Source organism: Salmo trutta, chromosome 14 (genome assembly GCF_901001165.1).
Source record: "Salmo trutta chromosome 14, fSalTru1.1, whole genome shotgun sequence".
Classification (NCBI taxonomy): Eukaryota; Metazoa; Chordata; class Actinopteri; order Salmoniformes; family Salmonidae; genus Salmo; species Salmo trutta.
Window position 1 is genome coordinate 81,776,630 of NC_042970.1, and position 26,692 is coordinate 81,803,321.

Genomic DNA, 26,692 nt, shown 5'->3' on the forward strand with positions numbered 1-26,692 from the left:
GAGACTGGCTCCACCTGAACCCTATTACTGGTAGTGGACATCTCCACTACCTGGGAGACTGGCTCCACCTGAACCCTATTACTGGTAGTGGGCATCTCCTCCACTACCTGGGAGACTGGCCCCACCTGAACCCTATTACTGGTAGTGGACATCTCCTCCACTACCTGGGAGACTGGCTCCACCTGAACCCTATTACTGGTAGTGGACATCTCCTCCACTACCTGGGAGACTGGCCCCACCTGAACCCTATTACTGGTAGTGGACATCTCCTCCACTACCTGGGAGACTGGCTCCACCTGAACCCTATTACTGGTAGTGGGCATCTCCTCCACTACCTGGGAGACTAGCCCCACCTGAACCCTATTACTGGTAGTGGACATCTCCTCCACTACCTGGGAGACTAGCCCCACCTGAACCCTATTACTGGTAGTGGACATCTCCTCCACTACCTGGGAGACTGGCCCCACCTGAACCCTATTACTGGTAGTGGACATCTCCTCCACTACCTGGGAGACTGGCTCCACCTGAACCCTATTACTGGTAGTGGACATCTCCTCCACTACCTGGGAGACTGGCTCCACCTGAACCCTATTACTGGTAGTGGACATCTCCTCCACTACCTGGGAGACTAGCGCCACCTGAACCCTATTACTGGTAGTGGACATCTCCTCCACTACCTGGGAGACTGGCCCCACCTGAACCCTATTACTGGTAGTGGACATCTCCTCCACTACCTGGGAGACTGGCCCCACCTGAACCCTATTACTGGTAGTGGACATCTCCTCCACTACCTGGGAGACTGGCTCCACCTGAACCCTATTACTGGTAGTGGACATCTCCTCCACTACCTGGGAGACTGGCTCCACCTGAACCCTATTACTGGTAGTGGACATCTCCTCCACTACCTGGGAGACTGGCCCCACCTGAACCCTATTACTGGTAGTGGACATCTCCTCCACTACCTGGGAGACTGGCTCCACCTGAACCCTATTACTGGTAGTGGACATCTCCTCCACTACCTGGGAGACTGGCTCCACCTGAACCCTATTACTGGTAGTGGGCATCTCCTCCACTTCCTGGGAGACTGGCCCCACCTGAACCCTATTACTGGTAGTGGACATCTCCTCCACTACCTGGGAGACTGGCTCCACCTGAACCCTATTACTGGTAGTGGACATCTCCTCCACTACCTGGGAGACTAGCCCCACCTGAACCCTATTACTGGTAGTGGACATCTCCTCCACTACCTGGGAGACTGGCTCCATCTGAACCCTATTACTGGTAGTGGACATCTCCTCCACTACCTGGGAGACTGGCTCCACCTGAACCCTATTACTGGTAGTGGACATCTCCTCCACTACCTGGGAGACTGGCTCCACCTGAACCCTATTACTGGTAGTGGACATCTCCTCCACTACCTGGGAGACTAGCCCCACCTGAACCCTATTACTGGTAGTGGACATCTCCTCCACTACCTGGGAGACTGGCTCCATCTGAACCCTATTACTGGTAGTGGACATCTCCTCCACTACCTGGGAGACTGGCCCCACCTGAACCCTATTACTGGTAGTGGACATCTCCTCCACTACCTGGGAGCCTAGCTCCACATGAACCCCTCCTGTACCCTATTACTCATAGTGGGCAACTCCTCACCAGTCTGAGGAACTGGCTCTTCAGGTCCGTCCTTACCTTCTACAACAATATTTTTGTGCTGCATAACATTTCCCTCTAACACAAGTTGCAACTCCGTGCCCTCAACACAGATAACTTGTTCCTCAGCAGCAGGTGCTTGTGGCTGCTCTACCGCTGTCAGCCCACCTCTCTCTACATCAGTGGACCCAGGCGTTACGAGGACCACCTGCGCCCTCCCTCTGCCTTCTCCCTTTTCGGGCAAGCATGTCGCTTATGGCCAACATCCCCACACTCAAAACACCGTTGACTACCCGTACTAGCATAAGCCATACACAGTCTGCTGTCATACTTTACTTTAAACGCTAACTCCAAAGTCTGCTCCGGTGAGTCCAAAAACAAACACCTGTCGCCGAAACGACATAACCTGTTTCAACGCCGGGTGTTTGCAACCCAACGGGACAACCTTAATTGAACTTGCAAACTTCCCAAAGCGCAATAACTCGCGCTCCAATAGCTCATTTGGAATAAACGGCGGTACATTTGAAATCGTTACCCTTGTTGACGGAGAAAAAAAAGCGGCGTACCTTGAATAAACATTCCTTTAAGAAGTCCGCCTTGCTCAACCATACGATCAACAAGACTCTCTTCTTTAAGAAAAACCACCACCGCTTTATTCATCCGTGACGCATAAGCAACATTCTCATATCCGACCTTCTCTCCCACGGCGACCAGAAACTCCTCCACCGTGACAGTAGCTTCAGTAACACACCTAAAGCCGTGCCCATTCGGGCTGCCATCCCCGCCAAAATCAGGGTAATTTCGATACGAAAAACAAAATACTTAATTCTACCACAACAAAATTTTAAATAACCTTAATCATGCACAGAAGAAAACAAAGAATGCCACCAAGAAAGAGAAAACCGAAAGAAAGTTCTGAATATCTAACTCTACACAACACACGCACTCCCTTGCTCATACAATTCCCAGCATGCACCAAACACTCCCAGCATGCAGAAAGAGAAAGGCCACCGTAGGCAGACCTGGCTCTCAAAAGAAGACAGGCTATGTGCCCACTGCCCACAAAATTACGTTGAAACTGAGCTGCACTTCCTAACCTTCTGCCAAATGTATGACCATATTAGAGACACATATTTCCCTCAGATTACACAGACCCACAAAGATTTTTATACAAAAATCGAATTTTGATAAACTTCTATATCTACTGGGTGAAACACCACAGTGGGCCATCACAGCAGCAAGATTTGTGACCTGTTGCCACAAGAAAAATGTGAAGAACAAACACCATTGTAAATACAACCTATATTTATTTTGATTTATTTTCCGTTTTGTACTTTAACTATTTTCAAGTCATTACAACACTGTATATAGACATAATATGACATTTGAAATGTATTTATTATTCTGGAACTTCTGTGAGTGTAATGTTTACTGTTCATTTTGATTGTTTATTTCACTTCTGTTTGTTATCTGCTTCACTTGATTTGGCAATGTTAACATGTGTTTCCCATGCCAATAAAGCCCTTGAATTTAATTTAATTGAGAGACAGAGAGACAGAGACAGAGAGAGAGAGACAGAGAGAGAGAGAGAGAGTTTGACAGAGACAGAGAGACAGAGAGAGAGACACAGAGACAGAGAGACTGAGAGAGAGACAGAAAGGGAGAGTTTGACAGAGACAGAGAGAGACACAGAGAGAGACAGAGAGAGAGAGACTGAGAGAGAGACAGAGAGGGAAAGAAAGAGAGAGAGAGAGAGAGACAGAGAGGGAAAGAAAGAGAGAGAGAGGGAGAGAGAGAGAGAGAGAGAGAGAGAGAGAGAGAGAGGGAGAGAGAGAGAGAGACAGAGAGGGAAAGAAAGAGAGAGAGGGAGAGTTTGACAGAGACAGAGAGACACAGAGACAGAGAGAGACAGAGAGAGAGAGAGACTGAGAGAGAGACAGAGAGGGAAAGAAAGAGAGAGAGAGAGAGAGAGAGACAGAGAGAGGGAGAGGAGTGTCAGAGGAAGGAAGAGCTTCAATAAAGGAAGAAAGAACACTTCAGTTACACTCTGCTGTCAATCTAGTAGCTGACAGACAAGCTGTTATGGACCTGTAACTTTAACAGTATAGTTACTGTGACAGTAAAGTCACTTTAACAGTAAGGTTACTGTGACAGTAAAGTACATTTAACAGTATAGTTACTGTGATAGTAAAGTAACTTTAACAGTATAGTTACTGTGACAGTAAAGTCACTTTAACAGTAAGGTTACTGTGACAGTAAAGTAAATTTAACAGTATAGTTACTGTGATAGTAAAGTAACTTTAACATTATAGTTACTGTGTTAGTAAAGTAACTTTAACAGTATAGTAACTGAGGAGTAACTGTCCAGAATGAAGATATTCCTTGTTGTCTCCTGCGGCCTCCTCTCTGGTGAGTTCTGTCTCCTCTCAGGTGAGTTCTGCCTCCTCTCAGGTGAGTTCTGCCTCCTCTCAGGTGAGTTCTGCCTCCTCTCAGGTGAGTTCTCTCTCCTCTCAGGTGAGTTCTGCCTCCTCTCAGGTGAGTTCTGTCTCCTCTCAGGTGAGTTCTCTCTCCTCTCAGGTGAGTTCTGTCTCCTCTCAGGTGAGTTCTCTCTCCTCTCAGGTGAGTTCTGTCTCCTCTCAGGTGAGTTCTCTCTCCTCTCAGGTGAGTTCTGTCTCCTCTCAGGTGAGTTCTGTCTCCTCTCAGGTGAGTTCTGTCTCCTCTCAGGTGAGTTCTGTCTCCTCTCAGGTGAGTTCTGCCTCCTCTCAGGTGAGTTCTGTCTCCTCTCAGGTGAGTTCTGTCTCCTCTCAGGTGAGTTCTGCCTCCTCTCAGGTGAGTTCTGTCTCCTCTCAGGTGAGTTCTGTCTCCTCTCAGGTGAGTTCTGCCTCCTCTCAGGTGAGTTCTGTCTCCTCTCAGGTGAGTTCTGTCTCCTCTCAGGTGAGTTCTGCCTCCTCTCAGGTCTGTGTGTCTGTATCAGTTCATATAGTTATGTCTGTCAACATCACACAATAGATCTGTTCAGATGATATAATGACTATATTATGTTACCTTGTAATAATGGCCTGTAAGTTGTCCTCTTACCTCTCTGTTGATGGGTACAGTATGATGGTGTTGAGGACAAAGAGGTCCAGTTCCTCTTTAGTGACCGTATGTTTCTGTTTTACAGCTCTCTGTGTTGTGGAGTCAGACATCACTAAGACGACTGGAGTTGTTGGGGGACAGGTCACATTCGTCTGCTCATTCCTATTACCAGGGACTAATTGCAAATACTTCTGCAATGGAAAATGTTCACGTAATAGTGACATTCTCATTCAAACTGAGGACAGCAATAATTATATTAAGACAGGGAGATACAGTATAGATGACAGAGGAGATGGAGACTTTACTGTTACCATCAGCAACCTGAAGACGTCAGACTCTGGGACCTACTGGTGTGGAGTTGACAGATTCTTTAAAGATTCATACCAAGAGGTGCATCTCACAGTTACAGATGGTAAGTTAACACCCAATCACATACTTGTTTGTGTTCTCAAATCTCTCACTCATAGCTTGTGACAATGTCCTCTTCGTACCACCAGAATTCCCATCTAGAGAGACTGAGGGAAACTACCACTCTACAGGTAAATACTCCACCCTCCACCTACCTCTGATCTTATCTCTCTCTTTCTCTCTCTCTCCTCTTTTAATTCAATTTATAGGGCTTTATTGGCATGGGAAACATACTGTATGTTTACATTGCCAAAGCAAGTCTCTCTCTCTCTCTCTCTCTCTCTTCTCTCTCTCTCTCTCTCTCTCTCTCTCTCTCTCTCTCTGTTTTCTCTCAATTCAATTCAATTCAAATGGCTTTATTGGCATGGGTACAACATGTTTACCTTGCCAAGCAAGTAAAATAGATAAACAAAAGTGAAATAAGCAATCACAAATTAACAGGAAACATTACACTCACAAAAGTTTCAAAAGAATAGACATTTCAAATGTTGTGTACAGTGTTGTGATAATGTATTGAAGTACAAAAGGGAAAATAAATACACATAAATATGGGTTGTATTTACAATGGTGTTTGTTCTTCACTGGTTGACCTTTTCTTGTGGCAACAGGTCACAAATATTGCTGCAGTGATGACACCTTGTGATATTTCACCTAATAGATATGGGAGTTTATCAAAATTGGATTTGTTTTCGAAGTCTTTGTGGGTCTGTGTAATCTGAGGGAAATATGTGTCTCTAATATGGTCATACACTTGGCAGGAGGTTAGGAAGTGCAGCTTAAATTTGGGTCAGTCACAGTGGTCAGGTATTCTGCCACTGTATACTCTCTGTTTAGGGACAAATAGCATTCTAGTTTGCTCAGTTTTTTTGTTAATTCTTTCCAATGTGTCAAGTAATGATCTTTTTGTTTTGTACATTTGGCAAGAGGTTAGGAAGTACAGCTCCGTTTCCACCTCATTTTGTGGGCAGTGTGCACATAGCCTGTCTTCTCTTGAGAACCAGGTCTGCTTATGGCGTCCTCTCTCAATAACACTGCTACAATGGTTCCTCATTTAAAAGTTGCATCATACCTCAGTATAGCGTGTAGTCCTAATTCTGCTTTGCATGCATTATTTGGTGTTTTACATTGTACACAGAGGATGTTTTTGTAGAATTCTGCTTGCAGATTCCCAATGTGTTGTTTGTCCCATTTTTGTGAATTTTTGGTTAGGGAGCAGACACCAGACCTCACAACCATCAAGGGCAAAGGGTTCTATAACTGATTTAGGTATATTTAGGCAGAATTTGTTGTTCCTTTTGATGGAGTAGAAGGCCATTTTTGCCTTGTCTCAGATCTTTCACGGCTTTATGGAAGTCACCTGTGGTGCTGTGTGACGTGGTGAGTTTGGACCCATGTGCAGAGAAGAGACCAGACGAGGAATCAGTCATTAAGGATCAACATAAATACTTTACTGATTAACAGTAGCCACAGGATCACACAGTACACTGGAAGAAACAATAAGTCTCAAACTCACTCAGGAAACAAATGCACACTGTAAACAATTCAAGCTTCTGCAAAGGACCCCAGAAAACATCTATTTTAACAGGGACACAATCATGAATTAATAATACACACCTGAGTCCAATAAAAGTCTCTAGGGCGGTCTCTGTCGCCCTCTGATGCCAGGAGGAACCATGACAGTCCCCCACCCCCCAGCCGCGGAGCCATGATGACCACAATGTAGTTGTTTGAAGTCTCTAACAAGACCCGGATCCAGGATGTCCTGGGCAGGCATCCAAGCCCGCTCCTCGGGACCGTAGCCTTCCAGTCCACCAGGTACTGCAGGGTCCCTTGGACCCGACAAGCCTCCAACAGACGCCAGACCGTGTAGACCAGTCGGCCATACACAAGTCGAGGGTGTGGAGGAGCATGTGTGGGTGGAGAGAATGGACTGATCCTTACCAGTTTGAGATGGGAAACATGAAAGGACGGACAGACCCTCATAGACCTGGGAAGCTGAAGATGATAGGTGACCACGTTGATGCGACTCAGAATCTTGAATGGTCCTATGTAGTGAGGAGCGAGCTTCCGCGAGTCCACCTTTAAGGTAAGATGACGGGTGGACAGCCACACCCGTTGACCCGGTCGGAGGAGCCGAAGAGGTCTTCGGTGCCAATTTGCCTGATGTTGGTGTCGGGCATATGAGCGGAGCAAGGAGGATCGCGCTCTGATCCAGGTGCGGCGACATCGTTGTCATGAGGACTTGCTTTGGGCAAAGGTGGAACAAGCCGCAACAAAGAATATCACATCCTCAAGCAGGTAGCCTAGTGGTTAGAGCGTTGGACTAGTAACCGAAAGGCTGTTCTTCCCACTCCACCGTTGCCCAGGCCAGGGCCTTGCCCGAGAGTAGAGTGATGATGTAGGCAATCATGGCCTGATTGGTGTGGAACGAGGAGGACTGTAGCTTAAACACCAGAAAGCACTGAGTGAGGAATCTCTTGCATCTTTGAATCTGGATGATCTCTGATGGGTCCATGTTAAGGCAGAAGCTTGGTGTGATGTGATGAGGTTGGACCCAGGTGCAGAGAAGAGACCAGACGAGAAATCAGTCATTAAGGATCAACATAAATACTGTACTGATAAACAGTAGCCGCAGGATCACACAGTACACTGGAAAAAACTACAAACGCTAAGTCTCAAAAAAAAAATTCTAACACTATTGTTTTTGTCTTACTGAGATTCAGTGCAGAGGACCAGGTCTGACGGAATCTGTGCAGAAGATCTAGGTGCTGCTGTAGACCCTCCTTGGTTGGGGACAGAAGCACTAGATCATCAGCAAACAGTAGACATTTGACTTCAGATTGTAGTGTCGTTGCCAATTCGTTGATTAATATGTTGAAGAGGGTGGGGATCAAAATTAATCTCTCTCTATCTTCTCTCTCTCTCTCTGGCAAGATCCCAATACAACTGTTATCACACTAGCTCCGGAAGCTGTAGAAGGACTACAAACTGGTACAGTAGTTGTATGAGGACTAGGTGGTTAGGAAACTGGTCCAGTAGGGGGACTAGGTGGTTATGAAACTGGTACAGTAGGGGGACTAGGTGGTTATGAAACTGGTACAGCAGGGGGACTAGGTGGTTAGGAAACTGGTACAGTAGGAGGACTAGGTGGTTAGGAAACTGGTACAGTAGGGGGACTAGGTGGTTATGAAACTGGTACAGTAGTTATAGGAGGACTAGGTGGTTAGGAAACTGGTACAGTAGGGGGACTAGGTGGTTAGGAAACTGGTACAGTAGGGGGACTAGGTGGTTAGGAAATGGGTACAGTATTTGTAGGATGACTAGGTGGTTAGGAAACTGGTACAGTAGTTGTAGGAGGACTAGGTGGTTATGAAACTGGTACAGTAGTTGTAGGAGGACTAGGTGGTTAGGAAACTGGTACAGTAGTTGTAGAAGGACTAGGTGGTTAGGAAACTGGTACAGTCGGAGGACTAGGTGGTTATGAAACTGGTACAGTAGTTGTAGGGGGACTAGGTGGTTAGGAAACTGGTACAGTAGGAGGACTAGGTGGTTAGGAAACCGGTACAGTAGCTGAAGGAGGGATAATGTTCGAAGAGTTATTATCTTGTATTTGTAGTTCTAGGTACCTCAGTGGTCATCATGCTGTGTTTGAGTCTGACTGTGTTGGTGGCGATCTACCAATGGAGGAGAGACAGGAAATTATCAAGTGAGTAACCCTCATATAAGTGTATATATATGTACATGCATGCAGGCAACAGACACACACACTGTAACCTTTGTTTATAATACACTATATGATCTAAAGTATGTGGACATCTTCTCGTCAAGCATCTCATTCCAAAATCATGGGCATTATCTTCTCAGGGCTACGTGGGCACCTGCGGGACACAGCCAGTGAAATATCAGGGCGGCAAATTCAAAAACAACAAATGTCATAATTCAACTTTCTCAAACATACAACTATTTTACGCCATTTTAAAGATACACTTCTTCTTGATGTAACCACATTGTCTGATTTCAAAAAGGCTTTACAGCGAAAGCAAAACATTAGATTATGTTAGGAGAGTACATAGACAAAAATAATCACACAGCCATTTTCCAAGCAAGGACATGTGTCAATAAAACCCAAAACACAGCTAAATGAAGCACTAACCTTTGACGATCTTCATCAGATGACACTCCTAGGACATTATGTTACACAATACATGTATGTTTTGTTCGATAAAGTTCATATTTATATCCAAAAACAGCATTTTACATTGGTGCGTGTTCAGAAAATGTATTCCCACCAAAACGGCCGGTTAATGTGCACATCAATTTACAAAAATACTCATCATAAACGTTGACAAAATATATAACAATTATTTAAAGAATTATAGATAGACTACTCCTGGATGCAACCGCTGTGTTAGATTTTAAAATAGCTTTACGGAGAAAGCACATTTTTCAATATTCTGAGTATAGCTCGCCATCACAGCGAGCTATACAGACACCCGCCAAGTTCGGAGCCACCTAAACTCAGAATTAGTGTTAGAAATATTCTCTTACCTTTGCTGATCTTCGTCAGAATGCACTCCCAGGACTGCTACTTCCACAAGAAATGTTGTTTTTGTTCGAAATAATCCATATTTATGTCCAAATACCTTGTTCGTGTGTTCAGAGCACTATCCAAAGGCATAACGCGCGAGCGCGGTACCAGAGACAAAAAGTCAAAATGTTCCATTACCGTACTTAGAAGCATGTCAAACGCTGTTTAAAATCAATCTTTATGGTATTTTTAACGTAAAATTGCGATAATATTCCAACCGGACAATAGCGTATTCATTCAAGGAGATAAAGAAGGAACAGCGTGCTCGCGGGACCGCGCATATCCAATCCCTTTGTTGCCAGGCAGTCCACTCAGTAACTGAGCTCCTATTATCTGCCCAGTGACAGGAGAATGCTGAAACAACTTTCTGAAGCCTTTTGACAGCCAATGGAAGCCTTAGGAAGTGCAACGTAACCCCACAGATACTGTAGTTTCGAAAGGGCCTAGAAAGAAGAACTGCAATTCGCAGATCCTCCACTTCCTGGTTGACTTTTTCTCAGGTTTTTGCTTGCCATATGAGTTCTGTTATACTCACAGACACCATTCAAACAGTTTTAGAAACTTCAGAGTGTTTTCTATCGAAATCTACTAATAATATGCATATTCTAGTTTCTGGACCAGAGTAGTAACCTGTTTAAATTGGGTATGTTTTTCATCCGGCCGTGAAAATACTGCCCCCTACACCCCCAGGTTAATATGGAGTTGTTCCTCCCTTTGTTGCAATAACAGCATCCACTCTTCTGGGAAGGCTTTCCAGTAGATGTTGGAACATTGCTGCCGGGACTTGCTTCCATTCAGCAGCAAGAGCACTGATGTTGGGCAATTAGGCCTGGCTCGCAGTTGGTGTTCCAATTCATCCGGACGTTGTTCAATCAGGTTGAGGTCACAGCTCTGTGCAGGCCAGTCAAGTTCTTCCAAACAGATCTTGACGAACCATTTCTGTATGGACCTCGCTTTGTGCACAGGAAAGGGCCATCCCCAAAACTGTTGCCACAATGTTGGATGCACAGAATTGTCTAGAATGTCGTTGTATGCTGCTGGGGTAACATTTCCATTTCACAATAACAACACTTACAGCTGACCGGGGCAGCTCTAGCAGGGCAGACATGTTTTAAACTGACTTGTTGGAAAGGTGGCATGCTATGACGGTACCACGTTGAAAGTCACTGAGACCTTCATTAAGGCCATTCGAATGCCAATGTTTGTCTATGGAGATTGCATGACTGTGTACTATATTTTATAAGCCTGTCAGCAATGCGTGTGGCTGAAATATTTGAATCCATTCATTTGAAGGGTGTCCACATACTTTTGTATATAGAGTGCAGTGTATGTTGTGTGTTCCACAGACTCCAATCCAGATACAGGAATCACAGGGTGTGTAATAGAGGGTACCCTCAACACAACAACCCAAGACTCTACCTACCAAACCCTCAACAAAACAACCCATGACTCCACCTACCAAACCCTCAACACAACAACCCAAGACTCCACCTACCAAACCCTCAACAAAACAACCCAGGACTCCACCTACCAAACCCTCATCCACACAACAACAGACCCAATCTAATGCTGTGTTCATAACATGTGGGAAGCTCTGAAAATACTTATAGTAAACTGGGAGCAACACATTGTAAACATTCACTTGACGTGAACTCGTTTAGAACGCTGATTGGCTAATATCAAATGAACTGCCTCAACCATGAAATAACAGTACAGCTGTCATGCTTGTAATCAAATTAAAGTGTTCAAAACATTATTAGTAGATTGTTTTAATACAAATATTGTTTTGTTGTTGTATATAACTTCTCAAAATGCTGTTGTCTAGGTAATTTCCTCAGTACATGACGTCAGTGGTCAGTAGGTGGGAGAAGTCGAAGCTCAGGGATGATAGACAAGTTTCCCAATAGTAATTATCAGTTGGAGGGACGTTCAAGTGGAATATTCTCATATGCTAGTCATATGCTAGTATTTACAGTCAGTAAAGTCTCTGTAACATTTGAATAATTTGTTAACCTATCAAAATCCATTCTGGACCATACTTTCTCAATACCATAAATGTGGATTAATGAAATGTAAAACATATATAATCAAATAGACTGATACTTTAACTATATTGTCACCATCTCAACAATGTCTTCCTCCTCTGCTGAAACAAACATGGTAACTTTAGTATTCCAGTTGTTGATATTATGCTCCTATACTGTCTAAGTGATGGAAGCAGGAAGAACAGGCCTTAGTTCGGGTGGCTACAAGGTCCCTGATGATCTTCTTGGCCTTCCTGCAACACCTGGTGTTGTAGGTGTCCTGGAGGGCAGGCAGTGAGCACCAATGGTATGTTCTGCTGAATACCACCCTCGTTAGAGCCTTGCGGTCAGCGGCGGTGGAGTTGCTGTACCAGGTTGTGATGCAGCCCATAAGTATGCTCTCAATGGTGCTCCTGTAGATCACTGTGAGGGTCCTTGGGGACAGTCCAACAGTTCTTCAGCCTCCTGAGTTTGAAGAGTCTCTGTTGTGTCTTCTTCACCATGGTGTCTGCATGATTTGACCATTTCAGCTTCTCTGAGATGTGTACGCCGAGGAAATGTAAGTTTCTGACCATCTCCACGGTGGCCCGATGATGGGCTTGCGGGGGTCCCCAGCCTGGTGCCTCCACAATCAGCTCCTTTGTTTTGCTGAGATTGAGGGAGAGGTTTTTTACCTGGCACCACACCCCCAGTTGCATAGGGAGGAGTTCAGTCCCAGGGCTGCGAGCTTTGTGGTGAGCTTAGATGGCACTATGGCATTGAAGGCCAAGCTGTAGTCAATTAACAGTGATGGATTCTGGGTACTAACTCCTAAACTTGGGATAGGGTTAATTAACAGGTATCCTATTGAAATATTGAGTGCTTAGCTTTAGAGGGTATACACCAAGTTAATGGTTATCTCTAGGAGGAATGTATTAAACTTGGAATGTACTGAGTGCAGGGAAAGCGATCACATGTCCAGGCATTGATAAGAGGAGAGAGCCATGGATCAGTGATGAAGGGGGTTGAGGTCAGGTCACGTTAAGGGAGAAAGAAAGGTTTATGGCCCGTATCACTGAGTTTCCTGCCTAGCAATAAAGATACAATGCTTGTTCAGATGAGTAGGAGGAGACTCAGCCTAACAGGAAGGGTTAAATATCAGTGCTTGTGTGAAATGTCATTGTCTAATGCAGCTGTATTGACCCTCTGGGAAGAATAAACTTGGTTTGAGCTTTCATAGTGTTTGAGGTTTCACTCTGAGAATAAGAACCTGACAACAGTATCCTCTAATACACATGTCCTCCGTGGAGACCTTAACCACTTAGCCCTCATTGTCCTCAAGGGCTTAGAGTTGCCTGAGAAAAAGGTATTTAGCTCGTCCGGGTATGGTGGCGTTGGTGTCTGCGATGTGACTGGCTTTCTTTTTGTAATCCGTGACCCCATACGCGTCGTGTCTGTCCCACTGAAATGCTCCTCCACTTTGTCCCTTTAGTTGTATCTCGCCATCTTGATCGATCTGTGTAGGTCGTGCATCATGTTTACTCCTGCTCCCCCTTTCTGGCGCTCGTTGTCGCCAGCTGTCTCATGATTACGCACACCTGCCACTATCGTTACGCGCAACTGCACCTCATGAGTCTCACCTGGATTCCAACACTTCCCTGATTACCTTCGTTTTATCTGTCACTTCCCTTGGTTCTTTCCTCAGGCGTTATTGACTCTGTTTTGTTTTCATGTCTGTACGCTTTTCTTGTTTTGTATTACGTTCTATTTATTTATTAAATGATTCACTTCCTGTACTTGCTTCCCGACTATCGTATTTGTACTGTTAAGCCATATAATTGTCCCTGGTCACCTTGACATGTATATAAATAGCATCTCTATCTTCAAATGATTTGATTTATAGTGTCTTTATCAGAGGCAATGTGAAGAACAACATGTTATTATATAGGCAAAGGACTAGATTTTTTATATATTGTTTTTAATATATATTTTTTTGATTTATTTCACCTTTATTTAACTAGGCAAGTCAGTTAAGAACAAATTCTTATTTACCCCGGCCAAACCTGGACGACGCTGGGCCAATTAAGTGTCTTTTTACCTGGAGATGTTCCCTATTGTAGTCTACTACTTTCGCCACTTGTTTACTACACTACCTTAATCACTCAGTTTAACTCATGGCCTCATGTGAGTTCTTAAAGAGATGGGTGGGGATACGGCTTAAGAGGATGTGGATGATGCTGAATGGGCGTACTTAAAAGAGAGCTCTCTAGTAAGTGTGAAAAACCTTCAAGAGGATTTCTGGTACTGGTTTACAAGGTGGAACAACAAGTTTATTACATTAGAAATAAGCATCACTGTCCCATGTTTCCCCCAACTGTAGTGTATAAGATACCATTTAGACTTTTATAAAATGTAAACAAAATATATTAAAAAAGGCCAATTTTGGAAATGGTACATAAGAGTCAAATGCGAAATGTAATCACATATTTAGACATAAATAATTTATATTCTTACATTTGTGTCAGTGTATTTATCATTGTGCACAGCATCATAGTCTATATCTTCCATTAAACATTTCTAGAAAATGTTATATTTCTCGGTTAGAAACGTGAAACGTGAATCTCATTTTTGTGTGCAGAACCTGGACTTTCACTGTAATGGCTTTTTAACTTGAATGCATGTGTGTGCACGTCTGTATCTTTCTTCACCTAATGATTCTCCTCACTGTCTAACATGTTGATGATGGTGAGGAGGAAGAAAGTAGAACTTCTACCCAGAATGCAGTGGACCCTCAGCCTGTGTCCAATGCTGACCCAGAATGCATTGCTCGTGACCCCGACCACTAACAATCAGGCGCTGAATGACAAAGCATTGGATGTCAAACAATGTCACAGCTACTGACTCTGAATAGACTCTGTAAAACTAATTAAAGTCTGTTATGTAATTAAGTTCTAATATGTAATTCTATGGTCTGTAGTCTGAAGAGAAGAGGTTGTCTGATGGTCTGGTTGTGACACAGTGTTGTTGTTACCAGAGCTGGGGTCCAATTCAATTCAATTAAATTCCATTTCAAACCAGACAACGAAAAGCAATTAAATGTATCATTGACGACCATCATTTTTCATGTGGACTTTTCAATCCATGAATGGAATTTCACTTCACTTCCTGAATTGACTGAGATGAAACATATAGGTCATTAGAATAACTGTAACCTCGTCCCCAGGCTCAATAGAGAGAGAGACGACTGGTTGTCGATAAGAGAATAGATTTATTAATATAATTGATTAACGATCCAAATCAATGAAATGTCAGAAAAATACATAATAAAATATAACGATGTATACTTTAACTATAATGTCATCATCTCAACATTGTGTTCCTCCTGAAATAAACATGGTAACTTTAGAACAGAGAAGTTGACAGTTTTAACACTAAGTCACCTACAGGAAGCTGAGTTCTCTTGTGGTTTAGAAGTCTAAACTCCGGACGGTTTGAACCAGTTTCACTCTGCAGCACACAGACCTGCAGACACTGAGGTCAATTCAGAGAAATCAACAGGATGTGTCAGCTAATGCCCACCCACTCCACCATCACCATCACTATCTCAATCTCTCTGACATGCATTTTACTTCACTTGCTTTGGCAATGTAAACATATGTTTCCCCTACCAATAAAGCCCTTTGAAATTAATTGAAATGAGAGAGACAGAGATGGACATGCAGTATCTCTGCTTTGGCAATGTAAGCAAGATATATATATATATGTCTTGAGAGAGAGAGAGAGAGAGAGAGAGAGAGAGAGAGAGAGAGAGAGAGAGAGAGAGAGAGAGAGAGAGAGAGAGGGAGTGGGGGGTCAGAGGAGGGAGGAGCTTTCAATAAGGGAAGAAAGAGCATTTCAGAAACACCCTGCTGTCACACTAGTAGCTGACAGAGAAGCTGTTGTGGACCTGTGCTAGCTGGTAGTATAGTAAAATAACTTAAACAGTGTAGTAACTGTGATAGTAAAGTAACGTTAACAGTATAGTAAAGTAACTTTAACAGTATAGTAACGGTGATAGTAAAGTAATTTTAAGAGTATAGTAACTGTGGTTGTAAAGTAACTTTAACAGTAGAGTAACTGAGATAGTAAAGTAATTTTAAGAGTATAGTAACTGTGGTTGTAAAGTAACTACCAGTATAGTAACTGTCATAGTAAAGTAACTTTAACAGTATAGTAACTGTGATAGTAAAAGAACTTTAACAGTATAGTAACTGAGGAGTAATTGTCCAGAATGAAGATACTCCATATTGTCTCCTGCTGTCTTCTCTCAGGTGAGTTCTGTCTGTCTGTCTGTCTGTCTATCTGTCTGTCTGTCTGTCTGTCTGTCTGTCTGTCTGTCTGTCTGTCTGTCTGTCTGTCTGTCTGTCTGTCTGTCTGTCTGTCTGTATCAGTTTCCATAATACTGTCTGGATCATATAGTACATAAGGAATAAGATACAGTACCAGTCAAAAGTTTGGACACACCTACTCATTCCAGGATTTTCTTTGTTTTTCTGTTTTCTACATTGTAGAATAATAGTGAAGACAACAAAACTGTGAAATAACACATATGGAATCATGTAGTAAAAAAAAAGGTATTAAATAAATCAAAATCTATTTTATATTTGAGAATCTTCAAAGTAGCCACCCTTTGCCTTGATGACAGCTTTGCAAAAAGTAAGATTTGAGCAGGGTTAAAGTTAGATTTGAGTAGGGTTAAAGTTATATTTGAGCAGGGTTAAAATAAGATTTGAGCTGTGTTAAAGTTAGATTTGAGCAGGGTTAAAGTTAGATTTGAGCAGGGTTAAAGTAGCATTTATGCAGAGTTAAAATAAAATTTGAGCAGGGTTAAAGTAAAATTTGAGCAGGGTTAAAGTTTATCTCACAGGTCATCAGTTGTGACTGTACTGTGTGTTTCTGTTTGACAGCTCTGTGTGTTGTGGAGTCAGCTGTCACTAATGTGGAGGAAGTGGTAGGAGGACAAGTCACTGTGGGCTGCTCATTCACATTGGCAGGGAACAACAACAAATACTTCTGCAAGGGGACATGTTCTGGTGAAGACATTCTGGTTGAAACTAATGGGAGTAAGAATGTAACTCAAGATAGATACAGTATAGAAGACAAGGGAAATGTATTCTATGCGACCATCAAGGACTTGAGGAAGTCAGACTCTGGGACCTACTGGTGTGGAGTGGACAGAACTATAAAGGACACATTCCAAGAGGTGCGTCTCATAGTTACAGATGGTAAGTGAATACTCCATATACATTTGTATCTAGTAATTCACTTCCTGACTTATTTCCTGACATGAAGTTGTTTCAATATTGGTGTTTATCTGTACTTTCTATTGACTCACAGCTCCTCCCATTCCTACACCGTCACCACTCACCTCCAGACCCCATGTCTCCACAACCCTCACAAACCTCTCTACAACATCCCCATACACCTCCACAACCCTCCCAAACCTCTCTACAACATCCCCATACACCTCCACAACCCTCCCAAACCTCTCTACAACATCCCCATACACCTCCACAACCCTCCCAAACCTCTCTACAACATCCCCATACACCTCCACAACCCTCCCAAACCTCTCTACAACATCCCCATACACCTCCACAACCCTCCCAAACCTAACAACATCCTCTAACCTCTCCACAACGTTTCTGGAGACGTCAGTGGTTGTCTATCAAGAGCAGGTATGATGAATCTCTCATCTCAGACATTACAACTAATATGTTGTGATATGATGAATCTCTCATCTCAGACATTACTACTAATATGTTGTGATATGAAATGCTGTAATGCTGGATAAAAAACAGTTGTACATGTTCAAGCATTGGACAAATGTCACTACTTTTCTCTCTCGCTCTCTTTTTTCACTCTCTCTCTCTCTCTCTCTCGGACACCCCACCTCTCTCTGTCTGTCTGTTTCTCTCTCTCGCTCGCTCTCTAGATTCTCTAGGATTACTCTCTTGCAGGACACATTGCTGTTAAGTTTCATGTATTCTGATTTCAGTGGTGCCTAAAATATAATGGTGCTCTGTTATGTGGTAGCAGGGACTATGTTGTCATGTGGATGCAGGAAGTGATGCAACACTTGAGGTTTTGTGGAAAGCAGCTGCTGACACCATGGCCTCTGTTGCTATGGTTACACTGATCACTATCTTACTCGATCTTACTATCTTACTCTTACTTATAGTTGTCATCCCACAGCTAGGAAGATAGTGAAGTCTCTTCCTTTATAGTTGTCATCCCATAGCTAGGAAGATAATGAAGTCTTCCTTTATAGTTGTCATCCCACAGCTAGTAAGATAGTTACGTCTCTTCCTTTATCACGCCTTTATTTCACTGTCCGTCCGTCCGTCCGTCCGTCCGTACTCAAAGAACAACACATGAAGAGCTGTTGGCGTTATTAAGGAATCTTAATGAAGACCCAAAGCACTCTGCCAAAGAGAGGAAACGGCTCCTCAGGCAATTTTACCAAGGCCACCCAGAAATATTTGTTCAGTTTAGGTTGTTTAGGTAGGTTGTTTGGTCGGACGGACGGACGGACCGTCCGACCAAACAACCTACCTTATCTTATTGACTGACCTATCCACCAGTCTACCAACAAACCGACCAAATGACAGTTGTATCTATCCATCTATGATATTTATAGTCTGGAAAGTATAGTGTTTGCAAAAATCTGGTAATTTCAGAAAAACCTGGGAATTTTAGCAAACTGACCAGCTTTGTTCAACCATAATAAAGTCTCTCCTCCTGCCTGTGGTCAGGTCTGATGGTATCTATGATATATACAGTACTCTGTAAAGTCTCTCCTCCTGTCTGTGGTCAGGTCTGATGGTATCTATGATATATACAGTACTCTGTAAAGTCTCTCCTCCTGTCTGTGGTCAGGTCTGATGGTATCTATGATATATACAGTACTCTGTAAAGTCTCTCCTCCTGTCTGTGGTCAGGTCTGATGGTATCTATGATATATACAGTACTCTGTAAAGTATCTCCTCCTGTCTGTGGTCAGGTCTGATGGTATCTATGATATATACAGTACTCTGTAAAGTCTCTCCTCCTGTCTGTGGTCAGGTCTGATGGTATCTATGATATATACAGTACTCTGTAAAGTCTCTCCACCTGTCTGTGGTCAGGACTGATGGTATCTATGATAAGGATTACTTTATCCTATCCCAGGTATTCCTTAAAGAGGTGGGGTTTCAGGTGTCTCCAGAAGGTGGTGATTGACTCCACTGTCCTGGCGTCGTGAAGGAGCTTGTTCCACCATTGGGGTGCCAGAGCAGCGAACAGTTTTGACTGGGCTGAGCGGGAAATGTGCTTCCGCAGAGGTAGGGGTGCCTAGTAGGCCAGAGGTGGATGAACGCATTGCCCTTGTTTTGGTGTAGGGACTCATCAGAGCCTGAAGGTACGGAGGTGCCGTTCCCCTCACAGCTAGCGGAGAACGACAGGGTGTTGTCCAGGGTCACGCCAAGGCTCTTAGCACTCTGGGAGGAGGACACAATGGAGTTGTCAACCGTGATGGCAAGATCATGGAACGGGCAGTCCTTCCCCGGGAGGAAGAGCAGCTCCGTCTTGCCGAGGTTCAGCTTAAGGTGGTGATCCGTCATCCACACTGATATGTCTGCCAGACATGCAGAGATGTGATTCGCCACCTGGTTATCAGAAGGGGGAAAGGAGAAGAATAATTGTGTGTCGTCTGCGTAGCAATGATAGGAGAGACCATGTGAGGATATGACAGAGCCAAGTGACTTGGTGTATAACGAGAATAGGAGAGGGCCTAGAACTGAGCCCTGGGGGACACCAGTGGTGAGAGCACGTGGTGCGGAGACGGATTCTCGCCACGCCACCTGGTAGGAGCGACCTGTCAGGTAGGACGCAATCCAAGAGTGAGCCGCGCCGGAGATGCCCAACTCGGAGAGGGTGGAGAGGAGGATCTGATGGTTCACAGTATCAAAGGCAGCAGATAGGTCTAGAAGGATGAGAGCAGAGAAGAGAGAGTTAGCTTGAGCAGTGCGGAGATCCTCCGTGACACAGAGAAGAGCAGTCTCAGTTGAATGACCAGTCTTGAAACCTGACTGATTTGGATCAAGAAGGTCATTCTGAGAGAGATAGCAAGAGAGCTGGCCAAGGACGGCACGCTCAAGAGTTTTGGAGAGAAAAGAAAGAAGGGATACTGGTCTGTAGTTGTTGACATCGGAGGGATCGAGTGTAGGTTTTTTGAGAAAGGGGTGCAACTCTCACTCTCTTGAAGACGGAAGGGACGTAGCCAGCGGTCAAGGATGAGTTGATGAGCTCGCAATGAGTCGTCAAGCCACAGAGCAGGAGGGGAGGACCGAGCCGGCCGGGAGGATAGGGGTCATAGAGAGTCAAAGGATGCAGAAAGGGAGGAGAGGAGGGTTGAGGAGGCAGAATCAGGAGATTGGTTGGAGAAGGATTGAGCAGAGGGAAGAGATGATAGGATGGAAGAGGAGAGAGTAGCGGGAGAGAAAGAGCGAAGGTTGCGACGGCGCAATATCATCTGAGTAGGAGCAGAGTGAGTAGTGTTGGAGGAGAGCGAGAGGGAAAAGGATACAAGGTAGTGGTCGGAGACTTGGAGGGGAGTTGCAGTGAGATTAGTAGAAGAACATCTAGTAAAGATGAGGTCAAGCGTATTGCCTGCCTTGTGAGTAGGGGGGGACGGTGAGAGGGTGAGGTCAAAAGAGGAGAGGAGTGGAAAGAAGGAGGCAGAGAGAAGTGAGTCAAAGGTAGACATAGGGAGGTTAAAGTCACCCAAAACTGTGAGGGGTGAGCCATCCTCAGGAAAGGAACTTATCAAGGCGTCAAGCTCATTGATGAACTCTCCAAGGGAACCTGGAGGGCGATAAATGATAAGGATGTTAAGCTTGAATGGGCTAGTGACTGTGACAGCATGGAATTCAAAGGAGGAGATAGACAGAAGTCTCTCCTCCTGTCTGTGGTCAGGTCTGATGGTGTGGACCAGTGCTGGTCTGGTAGTCATGGTGACAGTGTTAGGACTGGTCCTGCTCCTGTTCTACAGACAGAGGAGAGGAACCAGGAGAACACCACCACCACCAGTCTCCTCCAACACACAACCTGACCCTACTGGAGAGGTGAGACATATCAGGGTGTGTGTGTGTGTGTGTGAGTCCATAACAACCTGTAGTGTAGAGGTGATAGACAGGGAGGTGGTAAACTAAACATCTAACTAAACATCTAAGGGTTGAGTGTGTGAGTCTACAGAATCCTCTAGTGGGTTTCTACTGTAGTCTGTTATCATTCCTCAATCTGTCAACATGAAGAACCTGCTGCAAACAGCACTTGTTCATTAGACAGCTCAGTTTCAACAGATAATGGATTCTCAGACTCATAGGCTGCGTTAACACAGGCAGTCCAATTCTGATCTTAATGATTGGTCTTTTGACCAATCAGATTAGATATTTAGCCAATAATTGGGTGACCTGTGTAAATGCAGCCATATTAACAGTGTAGTTCTTCATTGACATGCTTTGGTTTGAACCTTGACTCATATTGGCTGAGGGCCCTCCATTCTTTTCCGACAAAGTTAATTCTCCTAACCTGCTATTTTGTTAGCTATCTGCCACGTTAGTTATCCTAACCATAAACGTTAATTCTCCTAACCTGCTATTTTGTTTCTACTAACCTGCCACATTAATTCTCCTGCCCCATTAACTGCTCCTGATTGGCTCAGTGGTCTAATGCACTGCATCTCAGTGCTAGAGGCGTCACTACAGACCCTGCTTCGATTGCAGGCTGTATCACAACCGTCCGTGATTGGGAGTCCCATGAGGTGGCGCACAATTCACCCAGCGTCGTCCGGGTTAGGGTTTGTGTAAGGGGTGCATGTTGGTGGCAGGGAAGTCAGGCACAGGAGAACGAACTTGGTATAAACGGAGTGGTTTAATAAATGCTGACAAAACTTCAAAACAACCAAAATGTACAAAATAACAAGTGGGTACAAAACCCGTTGCACACCAACACTAAATAGCACATCACATACAAACAAAACAACCTCCAACAAGGACATGAGGAGAAACAGAGGGTTAAATACACAACATGTAATTGATGGGATTGGAACCAGGTGTGAAGGAAGAAAAGACAAAACCAATGGAAAATGAAAAATGGATCAGTGATGGCTAGAAGGTCGGTGACGTCGACCGCCGAACACCGCCCGAACAAGGAGAGGGACCGACTTCGGCGGAAGTCGTGACAGTTTGGCAGTTTTTTTTACTGACTTGCCCTGGTTAAATAAAAATGTATGTTAATTATCCTAACCTGCCACAATAATTATCCTAACCTCCAACTGTAATTATCCTAACCTGCCTAACCGGCACAGACACACTCCACGAATGCAGTTACCCATACTTGATTCCACACTGTGACATCTATGCTAATGCCAGCTTCTCCAAATATGAAATAAATTCAAGCTATTCTACTGTGGACTTCCCAAAGATGATAAAAATCCAAGCTTTTCTACTGCAGATGGCCCAACTTCTCTCATCCTGTAACGTGGGTCATACAAAGGGGACCAAGGCGCGTGTAGAGTGCTCATCTTCTTATTATTGACGTAACGTGAACACTTAAACCAAAATAACAAAACGACGAAACAGTTCCGTAAGGCAACACAGGCTATACAGGAAACAACCACCCACAAAACACAAGTGAATCAACATCAAATAAACACAAGTGAAACAACATAAAATAAATATGGCCTCCAATTAGAGACAATGACAACCAGCTGCCTCTAATTGGAGGTCTTAGCCCCCGTTCTAACCTGCCAACCTCCGCTGAAGGCTCTGGGCTGCAGACCACCGCTGAAGGCTCCGGGCTGCAGACCACCGCTGAAGGCTCCGGGTTGCAGACCGTCTCAGCAGGTCCCGGATTGCAGGCCGTCTCAGCAGGTCCCGAACTGCAGGCCGTCTCAGCAGGTCCCGGACTGCAGGCCGTCTCAGCAGGTCCCGGACTGCAGGCCGTCTCAGCAGGTCCCGGACTGTAGGACGTCTCAGCAGGTCCCGGACTGCAGGCCGTCTCAGCAGGTCCCGGACTGCAGGCCGTCTCAGCAGGTCCCGGACTGTAGGACGTCTCAGCAGGTCCCGGACTGCACGCCGTCTCAGCAGGTCCCGGACTGCAGGCCGTCTCAGCAGGTCCCGGACTGCAGGCCGTCTCAGCAGGTCCCGGACTGCAGGCCGTCTCAGCAGGTCCCGGACTGCAGGCCGTCTCAGCAGGTCCCGGACTGCAGGCCGTCTCAGCAGGTCCCGGACTGCAGGCCGTCTCAGCAGGTCCCGGACTGCAGGCCGTCTCAGCAGGTCCCGGACTGTAGGACGTCTCAGCAGGTCCCGGACTGCAGGCCGTCTCAGCAGGTCCCGGACTGCAGGCCGTCTCAGCAGGTCCCGGACTGCACGCCGTCTCAGCAGGTCCCGGACTGCAGGCCGTCTCAGCAGGTCCCGGACTGTAGGCCGTCTCAGCAGGTCCCGGACTGCAGGGCGTCTCAGCAGGTCCCGGACTGCAGGCCGTCTCAGCAGGTCCCGGACTGCAGGCCGTCTCAGCAGGTCCCGGACTGTAGGACGTCTCAGCAGGTCCCGGACTGCAGGGCGTCTCAGCAGGTCCCGGACTGCAGGCCGTCTCAGCAGGTCCCGGACTGTAGGCCGTCTCAGCAGGTTCCGGACTGTAAACTGTCGCCGGACGCTCTGGACGGGGAACTGTCGCCGGACGCTCTGGACGGGGAACTGTCCCCGGACGCTCTGGACGGGGAACTGTCGCCGGAAGCTCTGGACGGGGAATGTGCACTGGAGGGAGAGTGCGAGGAGCAGGAATCGGTCTCACCAGACTGGGGAGACGCACTAAGGGCCGAGTGCTCACAGCAGGCCCTGGCTGTACCAGGTTATGGATGCGCACTGGAGGGAGAGTGCGAGGAGCAGGAATCGGTCTCACCGGACTGGGGAGACGCACTAAGGGCCGAGTGCTCACAGCAGGCACTGGCTGTACCGGGTTATGGATGTGCACTGGAGGGAGAGTGCGAGGAGCAGGAACAGGACGTTCTGGGCTGGGCAGGCGCACTGGAGGCCTGATGTGTGGGGCTGGCACAGGAGGTGCCAGACTGGTGACACGCACCTCAGGGCGAGTGCGAGGAGCAGGAACAGGACATACTGGGCTATGGAGGCATACCGGAGAGAGAGTGTGAGAAGCAGGCATATGCTCACCACTATAAGCACGGGGAGTTGGCCCAGGGCTCACCCCTGGCCCAGCCAAACTACCCGTGTGCCCCCCCCACAAAAATGTTTTGGGGGTTCCTCTCGTTCTTGCCCGGTAGGCTCCAATATCTGTCAATGACTTGGCCCCAAGTCCAGTTTCTCCTCTACAACCATTCCATGTGTGACCAGGTGTCCATCTCTTCCTGGGCACGCCGCTTGATCCAGTCATGGTGGGTGGTTTTGTAACGCGGGTCGTACAAAGGGGACCAAGGCGCAGCGTGTAGAGTGCTCATCTTCTTTTTATTGAAGTAACGTGAACACTTAAACCAAAATAACAAAACGATGAAACAGTTCAGTAAGGCAACACAGGCTATACAGGAAACGACCACCCACAAAACACAAGTGAAACAACATCAACTAAATATGGCCTCCAATTAGAGACGACAACCAGCTGCCTCTAATTGGAGGTCATGCCAAAAAACAACATAGAAATAGAAAAACTAGATTTAACCATAGATCTAGAAAACATAGACCAAAAATCAAAAACACTAAAACACACAAAACAAACACCCCCTGCCACGCCCTGACCATACTATTATGACAAATAACCCCTTTTACTGGTCAGGACGTGACACATCCTTTCCAATGTGGATCTACCCAAAGATTCTAGAGTCTCCTCAAGCCCTCTAACAGCCAGTGGAACCCAGGATGATTCCATCTATTCTACAGCCCAGCTACCCAAAGATACTGTAGAATCTACAAGATACTCTGCTGTACACCTCTCTAAAGACACTCCAGAAGATGCCCTCTACTCTACAGCCCAGCTACCCAAAATAATGTAGTACTATATAATCTATACAAGGGATGCATCCCAAATGACACCCTATTACGGACCCTCATATGGACCCTGGTCAAAGGCAGTACTCTATAGGGAACAAGGTGCCATCTGGGATGAAGGGAAGCTCCCTGTAGAGAGATGAAGGGTTGTCACCACAGAGCCGCCATCTTGGAATGACATGAAAAAAACAATCCCTTTCCTGTTTGAAATCCTCCTTGACATATTGTATTAAAACAGCTCATGTGGTTTTACTGTATATAATGTATGTAAAATATGAACATCTGGCTTTAAAATCACTTTTATCTCCAGATTTTGTGAAAGTAAACCAATATTATTGTAAATATTTGTGTAAATATGAACTATGTGTTTTGTCATATCATCTTGGCTTCATTTTGGCTGTTCTAATGATTAGGACAGTAATACCATAATAGTCAGTTCTATCTTTGAGATTGACATATCTATTGTATATGTAAATAAACTGTGCATTTTAAAGCATTTCATTAAAACTCATCAAAATGTTTAAAACATTGTTAATGTGTAGTGTGTTTATGTCAGTGTGTTTGTAGTGAAGGTACTATAACAGGAGTACTGTAGGGTGTAATAGAGGTCCAGGATATTGTTGAGCCTTTGTTTTAATCCTAACCCTGTCTATTAGAGGTCTAGGATATTGTTGAGCCTGTGTTTTAATCCTAACCCTGTCTAATAGAGGTCTAGGATATTGTTGAGCCTGTGTTTTAATCCTAACCCTGTCTATTAGAGGTCCAGGATAATGTTGAGCCTTTGTTTTAATCCTAACCCTGTCTATTAGAGGTCCAGGTTATTGTTGAGCCTGTGTTTTAATCCTAACCCTGTCTAATAGAGGTCCAGGATATTGTTGAGCCTGTGTTTAATCCTAACCCTGTCTATTAGAGGTCTAGGATATTGTTGAGCCTGTGATTTAATCCTAACCCTGTCTAATAGAGGTTTAGGATAATGTTGAGCCGGTGTTTTAATCCAAACCCTGTCTAATAGAGGTTTAGGATAATATTGAGCCTGTGCTTTAATCCTAACCCTGTCTAATAGAGGTTTAGGATAATGTTGAGCCTGTGTTTTAATCCTAACCCTGTCTATTAGAGGACTAGGATATTGTTGAGCCTGTGTTTTAATCCTAACCCTGTCTAATAGAGGTTTAGGATAATGTTGAGCCTGTGTTTTAATCCTAACCCTGTCTAATAGAGGTCCAGGATAATGTTGAGCCTGTGTTTTAATCCTCACCTTGTCTATTAGAGGTCTAGGATAATGTTGAGCCTGTGTTTTAATCCTAACCCTGTCTAATAGAGGTCTAGGATATTGTTGAGCCTGTGTTTTAATCCTAACCCTGTCTAATAGAGGTCCAGGATAATGTTGAGCCTGTGTTTTAATCCTAACCCTGTCTAATAGAGGTTTAGGATAATGTTGAGCCTGTGTTTAAATCCTAACCCTGTTTGATAGAGGTCTAGGATATTGTTGAGCCTGTGTTTAAATCCTAACCCTGTTTGATAGAGGTCTAGGATATTGTTGAGCATGTGTCTTAATCCTAACCCTGTCTAATAGAGGTCCAGGATATTGTTGAGCCTGTGTTTGAATCCTAACCCTGTCTAGTAGAGGTCTAGGATATTGTTGAGCCTGTGTGAGTCTGTTTATCACAGGTGAGGGGTTTTTCTCGTAACAGAGAACTGTGCTGGTTTTTCTTCTCAGATCTGTTTCTCACCTACTGGGAAACTGTTTGTGTTTAAAGAGCAGTAATTCACCTTTCACTGTTTCCCTTCAGTTACTGACTTTACAGACCTGGAGAACCCTCCCCCCAACAGGACAAACAACCATACTCAACACTGAGTTATATACACGTGTGTGTGTGTGTGTGTGT

At 45.0% G+C, this 26,692-nt stretch overlaps 3 protein-coding genes and 1 long non-coding RNA gene across 7 annotated transcripts in view; 2 read left to right on the forward strand and 2 right to left on the reverse strand.

Annotated features, from left to right (window-relative positions):
- LOC115147640 (pancreatic secretory granule membrane major glycoprotein GP2-like) overlaps positions 1-2,403 on the reverse strand; it is a 23,599-nt gene extending 21,196 nt beyond the window's left edge. Inside the window, exon 1 of the mRNA XM_029689924.1 lies at positions 2,344-2,403. The gene's annotated coding sequence lies outside the window, so the exon portion shown is untranslated. The remainder of the gene's footprint in view (positions 1-2,343) is intronic.
- Positions 2,404-4,019: 1,616 nt separating this feature from the next.
- On the forward strand, positions 4,020-11,480 carry LOC115147905 (CMRF35-like molecule 1). Its single transcript, XM_029690162.1, has 11 exons — positions 4,020-4,080; positions 4,165-4,185; positions 4,291-4,311; positions 4,396-4,416; positions 4,459-4,479; positions 4,564-4,584; positions 4,814-5,140; positions 5,226-5,267; positions 8,071-8,127; positions 8,753-8,842; positions 11,071-11,480. Exons 1-11 carry the CDS (start codon positions 4,020-4,022, stop codon positions 11,289-11,291), a joined length of 903 nt encoding a protein of 300 aa, XP_029546022.1. The 3' UTR covers positions 11,292-11,480.
- Positions 11,481-15,664: 4,184 nt separating this feature from the next.
- Positions 15,665-26,692, forward strand: part of LOC115147641 (CMRF35-like molecule 5) — a 54,088-nt gene continuing 43,060 nt past the window's right edge. For all 3 annotated transcript variants that reach the window (XM_029689925.1, XM_029689927.1, XM_029689926.1), the window contains exons 1-2: positions 15,665-16,037; positions 16,674-16,991. In XM_029689925.1, the coding sequence (XP_029545785.1) occupies positions 15,998-16,037; positions 16,674-16,991 (358 nt within the window). In that variant the 5' untranslated portion in view covers positions 15,665-15,997. The remainder of the gene's footprint in view (positions 16,038-16,673; positions 16,992-26,692) is intronic.
- On the reverse strand, positions 17,018-17,397 carry LOC115147643 (uncharacterized). Of its 2 annotated transcripts, none has more exons than XR_003866435.1 (3): positions 17,379-17,397; positions 17,211-17,336; positions 17,018-17,168 (listed from the first exon to the last, which is right to left on the reverse strand). It is a non-coding gene; the product is annotated as an uncharacterized LOC115147643 (long non-coding RNA). The 2 variants fall into 2 exon arrangements; XR_003866434.1 differs by having other exon boundaries at positions 17,018-17,149; positions 17,192-17,336.